Here is a 13,723-nt window from a genome sequence, read left to right on the forward strand (position 1 = left end):
AGAATCTAATTACTATCCTTGCCTTTGTTCAAACTAAATTAAGTGGTAAAATCTATTAAGTGATAAGAGTGTGTGGGGCCTCAGTGGGCACATATGTACTTTTAATACAACCATAATTTGTAACTAAACGAAGACTTCCAGCTAGTTAAACTACAAACTAATAATCTATCCTTCATAAAAATGTTTTCAAGTGTTAAATTTCTTCTAACATACATCAAAATCCCTGCTCAAAACCAAAATAAAGTGAAGTACTAGCACAAAAAAAGCTGGAAAAGTAAATTTTGTTAATAAGGCAATATTGGTTAAAAACATGTTTCTTAATTATCTGAGCAAACATTTTAGTTAATAAACTGTGGCAAACCCCAGGTAAACCTACACATAAAAGAAAAGTGAGCATAACCAGTGGTAGCATAGTTTTATTTTTTTTATATACTTTAGGAAACAATATACAAAGCTGAGCTCCACCATCATTTTCCAATGATGGTTGTGTGCTCAAATTACACAGATCTAGCGTATTGTGGTGGCAAAAGAACAGCAGTCAGCACCTTACTTGCACAGTTAGCTACAACACAAACATCCTTCAAATTAAATGTGTCATTATAGCAATACAGGTAAACCAAGACTTTGCACAAGCCAATTACAGGCAAGGAATCCAAAACCCTTGTTGAAATTCTTGTTTTAGTCACTGAATCACTTACAAAAAGAAAAAAAAAAGTTCTTCTGTCATTCATATTTGCACAAAATGATCTCTTCTTGAAAGCTAGAGTTCTATACAAAGAAAAACAAGCATCCAACAAGGATTACTCCCAATCAGGTTTGCCAGAGCAGTTCAGCTTCCTATATGCATCAGCTGAATAAAAAGAAGGGTACCCAGTGCTTTAAACAACAAAAGTTTATTATATTTACATACATCTTTTCATGACTGACCGGCTTTCTTCCATCGTCAACAATGTTAGCAAATAACATTGGGCTTCTGTCACTATTCTTCGAGTGGCTTCTGCCGCTTAATAAATACACACATGCCCTGTATCAATCTTTCTCCGCTCCCATTTTTTTTGTTTTAAAACAGGGCACAAATGCAAATACACAGCAATTAGGTAGGCATACAAGAAATCAATTTGTACTTTACCTACTGCAACAACCTGTACTTTTTTTTCCATACAACAGCATATCACTTATGAACTGCTGTACAGAGGAATGAAAAGTTGGTGAACCCAAGTGCCTTGACCACAATGTCTTAAGAAAAAAAATTGTAATTGCCTTGCAATGAAGAAAGCTGTCTGCAGAGCTGCTCCTGACTGGGTCTGTGGAATCTGAAGGTGCTCCATGCTAATTTGTGTACTGACCAAACTGTTCCAGTTGTTGCAGCCCGTGATGCACACTGGCTGGTGCCAGGATTCTAGGAAATGCGTATCACTGAATGATGAAAATTACCAAAGCTAGTTTGCAGACAAGTTAACATGTAAAAGGCTAGGTATTTAGCCACCTCAGCATTGATTAGTTCAGATGTCAAAGCTCTGATACACATGGCTTCCCATGGCTTCACTCTACAAAACATATTTACAACGTGAAGGATACATCTACAAGAAATCTACATTTCAAGGGTTTACAAATCAACCGCTTACCTCCCCTGAATCAGAACCCTCCATACCCCCTTCCCAATCCACCCCTTTGCCCAGCCCCACGGTCCAAAGCCTTCTCAAACGCAGCTCAAATTTTAGTTTAAGACTGGGCAAACGTTTACAGTCCCTGGCTTTAAACCATGTGCAATTTCTTCACAAGTCCTCACACCATAAAGGAATTTTGATTCTTCAGTTTTTCAAGTTCTTTAATTTGTTGTCTCAAAAACAGTATCCTGTTAAAAGGGGAAGGGAGAAACTGACAGTTAACACACTGACATGTTATAACACCGAAGTTTAAAATATACAGCCAAATTGAAAGAAACGATAGATTTTTAAAAAGTATTATCTTCTTTGCTCTCACAAATGGCAATTTAGGTTCAGGTCTCATTTGAATGCATGAAATTGTCAAATTTAAAGTATTTGGAACAAGTTATTAAATTATTTATTGAGAATTACAAATACACGTTTCTCACCATTACAGGCACAATGAAGACAACTTTGCAGCAGGGAACATTTCAGCCACCAATACAGCAGTGTCCATTATTTACTAATACTTTAAAATAAGATTTGTCTTGAATTGAGCTTTTATTCTTGAACAATAAAGATAGGGTTATATTTTTATTCTAAAGTTCACATGCAAAACGTGCACGCAGAATCAGGTCAAATGTCAAAAATTCTCCCCTCTTAGTTTTGCTTTGCTATGTTGAGAAGAGGAGCCTGATAGGAAGAATCCCAGTGAAAAAGAAAGGCGAGATTGCACAGCCAGGACCGTTATGCCATGCTCCCCCTTCTATTGAAGTCAAACTACAAAATACATAGGTTACGTTTCACAAATAGACCCAGCGCCTTAAATTACTTCGGTTTGCAGAAAGTTGCAGATTTAACAATTACTTCAAACCACAATCTATCATCCTATTTTGTTATTATTCCACTGACCCAAAGTACGCATGGGGCAGCTACACAAAAGACTGGCAACATTCACAGAGTTTGAATCTCTAGCATAATGACGCTCAAATTAATCATGCAGAGAAGAGTTGCTTACCTTTGCTCACGCAAAGTTGCTTGGATTTCACATACTCGAACCAACGACCTTAAATTTTTAAGCTCAGTACAAATTTCAGATATGTGAATGCTTCCCATGTTGTGTGCTTCTTCTCTCAGTCGAGATGCCTAAACATAAAATTAAAAATCAAATAAATAGGTATCGAAGATCTGCAGTAATAGGAAAAGGAAGAAATAGTCCAACTTTCTAAACGACTTTAACATATGCTCAACTTAAAATTTTATTTGTATTGAGCTAGCCCATCATTTAATTATTTCACAATACTGACTATTTGTGTATGAACCAGTAAATATCTCATGGAAACCTCTAGACAAATGTGCACACAAATACACTCAACCAGGCATGGGCACACACTGCAAGATCTTGGAGAGGGTGCACAGAAGGTTTAATAAAATGATTCCAGGGCTCTTTGAAAAAGCTATTCAATTTGTTCCACTCCCTGCTTTCTCCATAGCTCTGCAAATGTTTCCTTTTCCAAGTTTTTATCCAATTCTTTGCTCAAAGGAGACTAATCCCAGCTTTTCCATATAACACAAGTGTGGAAAAGCTGGATTGGTCTCCTTTCAGCAAAGAAGCTTATGGGAAGATTTAGTGGAGGTGCTCAAAATTATATTTATTCAAGATGGTGATAGAAGCCATTTTACAGGCAGGAGAGTTGATAAACAGCGTAAGCAGATTTAAGACAGAATTGGCAGAAGAATCAGGGGAAGTTGAGAACACTTTTTTAATACAAAGAATTATCCTCTGGAATGGATTGCCTGAAAGGATGGTGAAAACAGAATTAATAGTGACTTTCAAAAGTGAATTGGCGAAGTATTTTGGAAAAGAAAAATTTGCAAAGCTATGGAGAAAGAGCAGGGAGTGGAACTAATTGAATAGCTCCTTCAAAGAGCTAACACAGAAATGATGGGCTCAATGGCATGCTTCTTTGCAAGATTCACCCGCAATCCTGTTGCACTGAAATTAATTTCTGTACTTGGAATGCTTTTCATTGCTATTCAGCAGTATGCTGTTTTAACATTAGAAATAAAGAGCTGTTAAAGCTGGAACACTGTTTCCTCTTTTACTGGTTTTTTTCCAAATACCTATGCTGAGTAGGATAAATGATCCATTTTGCAATAAAAAAGGATGGACCCAAGAGGTGAAAGTACATCCCTAAAGTTGTCAGGTGGGAGGATTTGCTGACTGTACTCATACAACACACAGAAGCAAGTCTGAGATAGCATTACGATCAGACCTGTTGGAAAATGTCTTTTCCCCTTTCGCTCAGTTACTGGGTGAGTTGCATTTTTGTCTGTACCTGGACTGATGTACCTACATGCTTCTTTTAAATCAGTCTGAATTGACTAAACTATGACTGCACCCAAACAGGCAGGCAAACAGAATTGCAGAATGGGCAAATAAACAGCAAATGAAATTCAAAGACTTGCTTTCCTTTAGTGCCCTTTTGACCCTAGGGAGTCCCAAAATGTTTTACAACCAAATACTTGTGAAGTACAGTTTCTATTGTAATAGGAAACATGGCAGCCAATTTGGACAAAGCAACCTCCCCAAATAGCAATGTGACAATGACCATATAATCTGTTTTGTGATGTTGATGCAGGGATATACATTGGCCTGGGCATCAGAGAGAATTCCCTGGTTCTTCTTCAAAATAGTGCCAAAGGATCATTTATGCCCACCTGAGGGGGCAAACAGGGCCTTAGCTTAACACCTCATTAGAAAGGCATTAGAAAGCCTAAATGTACAGCACTCTCTTCAGCATCAGCATTGATTTTTGTGCTCAGATCCTGAAAAGGGGCTTAAATCCTCAACCTTCTGATCCAGAGATGATAGTGCCAAGAACTGTACGATGGTTTCACAATATAGTGTGAAGCGGTTCACTTTGGTGTAGAATAAGCAAGGTAAGAAACTAAAAGGGGTAGAGAAGCAGAGAGATCTGGAAATACAGATGCCCAAAATCCTCAAAGGAGCAAGATGAAAAATGCAATGTAATTTAAAAAGACTTACATCTGCATCTATAATTATTTTCTAGACGAAAAGAATGCAAAAGCAGAGAAGTCATGTTAAACCCAGATAAAACCTTGGCAAGAAAATACTTCCAAGTACTTTGCTGGTCTCTATAGTACAAAAGGGCATACTAAATCATTGCAGCAAGAGCAAAAAAGATCTATGGATGTTACAGTACCAGAATTTGAGAGGATGCAACCATCAGGCAGGCTGGGGCCCGAGCTTGAAAAATCAAAGTGAAGACCTGATAAACCTTTAAAATTATGAATGACTCGATAGAGTGTATGTGGAGAAACTGTTACTCCTTGCAGTGAATAGTGAGAATGTAAACTCACATGGATTGGTTGAAGCAGATGGAGTCAACATATTTTGGGGGTGACTTGTCGCACATGATAAGTGGGAAGTAAGGGCTATAGTGGCAAGATGGGAAGAGGTAATTGAGTGGCGTTGCCTTGTGTGATGCGTAAGCACTGACATGAACCAGTTGGGTTGAATGACCTGTAGCTTGCTGTAGGATTCTCTGCCATTTTCACAACTTCAATAGAAATCAGAGTTGCATTCCGTACATTCTTTCACACAGACAAGAAGAGAGTTAACCCCGAATGTGAGTATTTACGCAGTTAATTTGATGCAGGATTAAAGTTTAGTTCTAAAAAGCATCCAAAATACAATCTCGAAAGCCAGGAACAGGATTCCAATTAGATTCAGAAATTTGTAGCCTTCCCCATGGTAAGTAAATGAGTTAAGCTCCACTCTCGGATTGTAAGTTGTTCTCTGCAGTAGCCCTGTCAGTAACAAACATATAATACAAAATGTTTCCCTCACTTCTAGGATTTCTTGATTGTCTCCACACTGTGCAGCCATAAAGTCCAACATGGTAGTTCAGTTTCAAATTTCACTGTCTAGCCTCCCTAAATACCTATTCTGATCTCTGCGACATTGCTTGCCTCTACCTGAAGCTCATTCCCCCAACTGCGAATGAAATGTGTGCATGCAAGTCAGCTCCAGTCTCCATTACTACAATCCCCTTCTCCTCACAATCCCCAACCCCATAAATTGCATTTTCTCCACCTCCACACTGGGCCTGTCTCTGTCTCACAATTGAAAACTCTTCCTAAATTCCTCAGTTGCTCTCTTCCCTGCCTTCAGTCACCAGCGTCCAGTTATTGTCATTTCTATTTTACACTCAACAGATAAATTTACTAAGCCAACAGCAAAGGCTCATATGAGTTTTACTATTCCAAGAGTTAAGAAATGTTAAAACTATTTCACAGGCTGCATATGCTTAATGGAAGGTCAACAAATCAAAATATTTCATAGTTAACAAACACAAAATCAGCTTCGAAGCAGTACAAAGTTCTGTTACATGACAAAACCAGGCTGCATTTTTGTTAAAAATTCTACCTTTAACTGAATGTCATTCTTTATACTTTAAATTGTCTGAATTCCACAAATAAATATTTCAAATCACTTTCCTGCATGAACAGATGTACCTATACCTCTCTGCCAAATCCTTCTCCACTATTTCTTCTAACTTCTTCCTTCTATCCTCTCAACACCTTACTGAAAGATTTGTTCAGCATAAAATCTTACGCACAAAGAAAAATTGTCCACCCAAACATGAGCTCCGCCTGTGAGCTAAGTATGACATAACTTTCAAGTAATGCCAGTTACAAGAAGAGAAACCTTCAAATATGATAACCTACATCTATAACCAGTAACTTGCTAAATCCAAAATCACCAAATTCCATTTCTTTCCCACATTTCATGGTTCTTGATCATTGCCTTGAAACAATCTCCATTCCCAAAATTACATCTGATGCATATTTATTCTTTGCATTTAAGCATTATCCCATTCCGTAGTATCTTACTAAAATTGTCAAGATGCTGTAGGCTGAGAGCAGAACTATATCTGAAAGTTGAATATGTAACCTCAGTCCTACAGTTGATCACCGGCAAGCCAATAAATATGCCCTGGCTCAATACAGGGTATGGAGTGTTTTCCAGGAGCAACATCAGACATAAGGTAAGGAGCTACGGAAGATAGTACAAAGGACTGCCTGTATGTGAGACACCACTGGTAGCAGGTTACAGAGCAAAGCTCTTGACAACCAGACAATTAACAGCTGAAGCTCTCTATCCCCATGATGGAGCATGCATGAGCCCAAGTGACTAGGCTGAAGTGTTTCCAAGATTTCAGCCAAAAGTGTGAAGTAGGAACAGAGAGCGGAGGTGACAAGGATTGCGTGCAATGAGGGACGAATGTGATCTTGAGAATTTGATGCGAAGGGGAAAGGAGGAGCTGCTTTTGGCATATTTGCTTTCAGCCACCAGAAGCTGGTGAGTGTTCAAAGGCATTAGTTAGATGGATGGTGAGTTTTAAAATTTTATCCCTCTGAACGCGGGCAGCAGTTTAAGCTGGAACTGGGGAGACATAAGTTTTGTATTAAATTTATAGCTTGACTAGTTAAGCTGCTCAATATAACTACAGACAACAGTTGAGTGATATTTCTAAACCTGAAACCTAATTACTTAAATAAAACACAATAAAGATGGCAAGGCAGGTGATGTGGTGCAGTTGTAACATGAGAGCGCTGATGGATCCCAGTGTGATCCACAGCAAACACATTCTGCAGCTCCTGAAATGGTGGATCTAAGTTGATGAACTGGAGTCAGAACTTTAGACACTGATGTATCAGGAGGGGGAAGTTACCTGGAAACTGTGTGCCAGGAGGCAGTCACACACAAGGCTAGGTACTTCAGATTTGGTCAGTGGTCAGAGAAATGGTGAGATAGGTATGGGAACCCAGAAGGTAGCGATGGAGGAGCCTCAGTCTCTGCAATTGTCCAACAAGTCTGAGGTTCTAGCAATTTGTGTAGGCAAGAGCAGGGACTGCAGGATGGATGAGAAACTGAGCACAGCACCATGGTGCAGGGAGCCTTTCAAGTGGGGGGAGTAAAAAGGAATGTAGTGTAGTAGGGAACAGTATAGTTAGGGGGTTTGATACTGTTCTTTGATACTGTGGAAGTCCCAAAGGCTGTGTTCCCTGCCAAATGCAAGGGTATCCAGTTGTCGTAGTGCACATGGGTGCTAACAACATAGGCATAACTAAGAAAGAGGTTCTGCAGACGGAATATGAGCAGCTAAGCACTAAATTAACAAGCAGAACTACAAATTAAATGTCTCTGGATTACAACCAAGCCACAAACAAATAGGAATAGGGTAAATAAGATCAGAAAGTTGAACGTGTGGCTCAAAGATTGGTGTGGGAGAAATGGGTTGCAATTCATGGCACCAGTATTGGGGAAGGAGGGAGCTGTACCATTGGGACAGTCTTCACCCTTCACCTGAACTGCACTGGGACCATTGTCCTGGCGAGTTGTAGAAGTAGGGCGGTACAGAGGGTTTCAAAATAAATAGTGGGAGGTGGAGCAGGGGAGGTGGGGGGGGGGGTTCACATGAGGAGAGATTTGGGAAGTTCAAGAAAAGGACAAAACAATAGTGCAGGAATAGCTGTACAGGTAATAGTAATCAGAGTATGACATGAAGGGATACAGCGTATAAACATAGGCAAATATGGTCAGAGAAAACTGTTCTTAAGCTAACAAATGGAGGGAAGGGTTCAAACAGTTCAGGCAAAAGTATATTGATGTGGGGAAAGCTGAGTGGGATAGAAAGAGGCAGACAGTTTAGCAGTAATAGCGCAGAAGTTCAATGCATGGAATAGTAGTAAAAAAAATAAAATTGAAGTCACTATCAGAATATGCAAAGCTTTTTTTATATTGATTCACGTGATGTGGGCTTCGCTGGCAGGACCAGCATTTATTACCCATCCCTAGTTGCCCTTGAGAGGGTGGTGATGAGTTGCCTTCTTGAACCACTGCAGTCCATGTGCTGTAGGTACCCCACGGTGCTGTTAGGAAGGAAGTTCCAGGGTTTTGACCCAGCGACAGTGAAGAAACGGCGATATATTTCTAAGTCAGGATGGTGAGTGACTTGGAGGGGAACTTCCAGGTGGTGGTGTTCCCATCTATCGGCTACCCTTGTCCTTCTAGAGGGTAATGGTCGTGGGCTTGGAAAGTGCTGCCGAAGCAGCCTTGGTGAGTTTCTGCAAGTGCATCTTGTCGATGGTACACACTGCTGCCACTGTGCATCAGTGGTGGAGGGAGTGAATGTTTGTGGAAGGGGTGCCAATCAAGAGGGCTGCTTTGTCCTGGATAGTGTCAAGCTTTAGTGTTGTTGGAGCTGCACTCAGCCAGGCAAGTGGGGAGTATTCCATCACACTCCTGATTTGTGCCTTGTAGCTGGTGGGCAAGCTTTGGGGAGTCAGGTTGTGAGTTGCTCGCCACAGGATTCCTAGCCTCTGAGCTGTTCTTGTAGCCACAGGATTTATATGGTTAGTCCAGTTCAGTTTCTGGTCAGTGGTATTCAGTGATAGCAATGCCATTCAATGTCAAGGGGCGATGGTTAGATTCTCTCTGGTTGGAGATGGTTATTGCCTGGCACTTGTGTGACTCGAATGTTACTTGCCACTTGTCAGCCAAAGCCTGGCTATTGCCCAGGTCTTGCTGCATTTGAACAGTATCTGAGTTGCCGCAAATGGTGCTGAACATTGTGCAATCATCAGCGAACATCCTCACTTCTGGCCTCATGATGGAGCAGCTGAAGATGGTTGGGCCGAGGACACTACCCTGAGGAACTCCTGCAGTGATGTCCTGAAAGTGAGATGATTAACCTCCAACAACTTCAACCATCTTCCTTTGTACTAAACAAGACTCCAACCAGTAGAGAGTTTTCCCCGATTCCCATTGACTCCAGTTTTGCTTGGGCTCCTTGATACCGTACTCAGTCAAATGCTGATGTCAAGGGTAGGCCATTCAACCCTCAAGCTTGTCCTGCCATTCAATGAAATCATGGCTGATTTGTATCCTAACTCCACCCTCCTGCCGTGGCTCCATATCCTTTAATTCCAAGGGCTAGAAAAATCTATCAAGCCAAGATTTAAAATTATTAATTGTCTTGGCAATTAAACTTATCTTTCATTTAATACAAATGTCAGGTGGATAGTTTGATCAGCTGCAGAGGATTTTCAAGTTTTATAAATTACACATGCAGAGGGCAGCATAACAGTTGTACTGCACTAATTGTTTCTCACTTGCCTAATGCTGACCGGAATTGAAAGGGTTATGCGACTGTCAAGAATGTTTTGCTTAAGGGTAATGATAATACCACTCACTCCAATTCAGCAACCACTATACAGAAAAATAGTTGAATTTTGCAGGGCTACCACATGTAGTGTATTAAGTATAAACTTTCTGAATAATTGCTGAAACAAGCCCATTTAAACTATTAAAAATTATGTCACAGCACCAAGATAAAACATGAGCAAACCTATGCATATTATCTTGTGTAAATGAAAATTTATGAATTTTAAATGAACTAGTTGTGAGCCAAGATTGTTAGCCCAACTCAAACCAATTTTATACAGCCATGTATTTTGATAGTCCACAGCTTGGATAGATAACTGAAATTATACTGAGAAAATACTGTTAACGTAAGTCACCAGGGAAAAATTCACGAAGCAACAGAATACAGAGCAAAGGCAAACCAAACATATTCCAAAGCTTTAACTTCCTTGAAGCAGCCCCTAACAAAGTTTGTATAAACTATTTCAAAACAAAAACAGCTATGCACTTACTTGCTTTTCCGCATGATCAGCAGGCCAACCTTGAACATGTTTTATAAGATTTTCATTGAAGTGCGCTGCGAGTGTCGGCGTCAATGAACACGAGGAACGTGCAGACGTGGCTGACTGTACTGAAGATGCACTGTTACTTGCAATGTGATTTGGACTTGGCGATGGACTTCTCTGGTTGCTGTAAAAATTTAAATAGTTATGTTTCAATCCAGTTTTTCGACCTTTCAAAAGTGCATTTGATATCACTAAAATTAGGACAAAACATTTTCCTTGGAGCAAAGGGCCTCAAATTACAGCTTCCAAATTTAGTCATTCAACTTTCAGTTGACAGCAAAGTGAATTTTTGTTCTTGAAAAAAATCACATTATGGCAACAGAAGTGAACAATTTCACCCTACAACAGAAAACGTTACGCATTGTGAAAATTGTCGGAGAATATAAATCGAATATCAATGTCAGCCACAGCTCAGCGGTAGCACATTTGCCTCAGAGTCAACTCCCATTCAGAGACATCAACACAATGCAGTATCGAAAGTACACGACACTACTGGAGGAGCCATCTTTTGGGATGAGGTATTAAACCGTGGCCCCATCCATCTGCTTAGGTGGTGCAAAAGATCCAATAGCACAATTTCAAAGATCATCAAGGGAAGTTCTTCCTGTTGTCAGCTAATGTTTATCCTTCAACACAAAAAACAAATTATATGCTCATTAACACATTGCTGTTGTGGGGCCTTTCCATGAGCAAACTGGCTGCTGTGTTTTCTACAGTACAATACGGATGACATCTCATAACTGTACTTACCTTGCTGTAATGTATTTTGGGATGCTGAGATTGTGAAAGTGCCATATAAATACAAGTATTGGTTTCTGATAAGATATCCTACAAGGTGAAATCTGGTTCATATACTTTCAAGTCAACTAACATGAATTTTCAAGCAGCCAGAGTTTTATTTTAAAGATAAAAACAAAAAACTACTGCGGATGCTGGAAATCCAAAACAAAAACAAAATTACCTGGAAAAACTCAGCAGGTCTGGCAGCATCGGCGGAGAAGAAAAGAGTTGACGTTGAGTCCTCATGACTCGAAAATTTTATTTTAAAGACTTCATCCAATTGCTCAGGGATTCCATTCCACCCCCACAACACCCCCGAAACCCACTTTTTATAGGCCACTTAATACCTGGCTTTCTCTCCCTGCCAATTGCTGTATTATTTATTTTGTATCTTTTTAAATGAAGTGTCCGGTTCTGTTCATGCATGCCTTTAAAAACTCCGAACTGCTACCACCATCTCTGGGCGCAAATGTGAATCAACTTTTCTCTCAATTACTTCTGCAATACAACTTTGAATATAGCACTATACTTCTTCAAACTTGAATTAACCCCTCTATCTGCATTTGCAAACACTTTATGAATAAAAAATTCACATTTCACAAATTTTAGTTCCAATTACTGGCACAAAACCCAAATTAGTAAGCAACATTTAATGCAAAGTGAACATATGCCAAATAGCTAATCATAAAGGTTGAAGCCACTTGATGCTTAATTTGCAGTAAAATATTACTCATTAATCCTCAATGTGAGTAAGTACATCAAAGTACCCAGACACACCAAACAACTGTAGCATTATAAATGTCATCCTGTCTGAAATTAATTAACTAAGCACATTACAGCAATCAAAGCTGGCATCTTCTAGCTCAGTATTAAACAAGACAGTGCATAAAACTGTCTAGTTTGCCAGCATGTTGTCACTATTGGGGTAGCTGTAGTTAAGAATCCACTGAAGAATTTAAAAAAAAACTTAGATTTAAAAGTGCCAGGAAGATATAATAATTTTCATAAAGTTATTGGAATGGATTGTAATGGGGTCTGTGTCTATGCATGTATGTGTGTGTGCACGCATGAGTGACTTAATTGAATTAAAGGCAGCTGGTCTGAAGGCTTTCATATATAAGATAAGGTAGGTTTAAAATGTTAAACAGGTAAACATGGGGGAAGTTTTAGAGTGTGAGGTGTGAAGGGAGCATTTGCATTTTTAAACAAACCAGACAAGCTTGAATTCAAAAGAGGGGATGAAATGTTACACCGAGCCAGAGAAGTTAAGAAACTGTGTTTATTTATCCCAAAGATTACTGGTAAAATTGGTTCTGTGATAGATTTTTATTACTAGGGAGGTAAAGTCCAAAGACACAGTGAAACAATAGGGATTTGGATTCAATGGGGAAAATATGTATAAAGGAGAGAAGGCTGTGTATAAGGGCAGGAATTCTAAGATCCAACACAAGTGTGGAAAGACTCCAGCACCTAAGCCACAAGCTGCTGTCTACAAGGAACAGAAGCTGATAAAAACTCACTTTGAATTCAACTGTTCAGGGTATTGTATGTTTCTTTGCCTGGGTCTTTTAAAATCTGTGTCTTACTGTTGCCTTAATGGAGGTGTAACTGGGGGTTAGATTAATTAGGGGATTTAGAAGTTATCATAGCAGTAATTTGTAGATCTATGTATGTGCTTAAAATCATTTCTTCTATTAATAAAGGTTTAATCTAGTATTGTAAGAAAGCTATAAGACTTGGGGGCATTCTTTTCACTGAATTCAAAGCTTGCACCTCAAAATAAGTATGAATTGCAAATAGTTGTGGCAGCTGCTTTAAGTTTCTCTGGGATTTGGGCAGCTTGGCATTTACCATCCGCCTGCCATGACAAAATACTGTTGTTTTAACAACTTTCACAATACTGACATTCAATGCGGTTATCTTTACATATTGAAAATATCATTAGCCCAAGCAAGAATTTAATGCACATAACCAAGTACAAAAATACAGATTCATGGACATGCGTACACACACACACACCTGCCAGAACTTGGCACATAGCTCAGGTCAGCGCACTAACTTTGATCATCAATAGGGACATTAGACATGGAAAAGAATCAAGCAGAAGCCAAGTCTCAAAGGGCTTACATTTAAAATGCTAACGATAATGCATAACTCTGCATCTACACTAAAATATGGTGCTTGCCGAGTTTCTCTGATCCAAATATCTGACAGAGTTCTATTTCCACTCAACACACACATACCTCCAGCTTCATTGCTGGAAATGTGAATCATTGTTCAGGAATTGGGTACGGCTAGAATTCTTTTAATATACCAACGGCCATGGAGGAATTTGAAACAAGGATGAGAATTTTGACATGGGGTCAGTGTAGGCCAGCAAGCACAGGGGTGATGAGTGAATAGGATTCAGTGCAAGTTGAGGTGTGGGTAGCAGAATTTTGGTTGAGCTCAAGATAATGGAGGATGGAAGGCCAGCCAGAGTTTTTTTTAAAAAT

At 39.5% G+C, this 13,723-nt stretch overlaps 1 protein-coding gene across 3 annotated transcripts in view; it reads right to left on the bottom strand.

The window, feature by feature from the left end:
• Positions 1-400: 400 nt before the first annotated feature.
• Positions 401-13,723, bottom strand: part of waca (WW domain containing adaptor with coiled-coil a) — a 112,082-nt gene continuing 98,759 nt past the window's right edge. For all 3 annotated transcript variants that reach the window (XM_078537857.1, XM_078537862.1, XM_078537850.1), the window contains 3 exons: positions 10,395-10,572; positions 2,665-2,792; positions 401-1,855 (listed from right to left, as the gene is read on the bottom strand). In XM_078537857.1, the coding sequence (XP_078393983.1) occupies positions 1,786-1,855; positions 2,665-2,792; positions 10,395-10,572 (376 nt within the window). In that variant the 3' untranslated portion in view covers positions 401-1,785. The remainder of the gene's footprint in view (positions 1,856-2,664; positions 2,793-10,394; positions 10,573-13,723) is intronic.

This window comes from Cetorhinus maximus, chromosome 3 (genome assembly GCF_964194155.1).
Source record: "Cetorhinus maximus chromosome 3, sCetMax3.hap1.1, whole genome shotgun sequence".
Taxonomy (NCBI): Eukaryota; Metazoa; Chordata; class Chondrichthyes; order Lamniformes; family Cetorhinidae; genus Cetorhinus; species Cetorhinus maximus.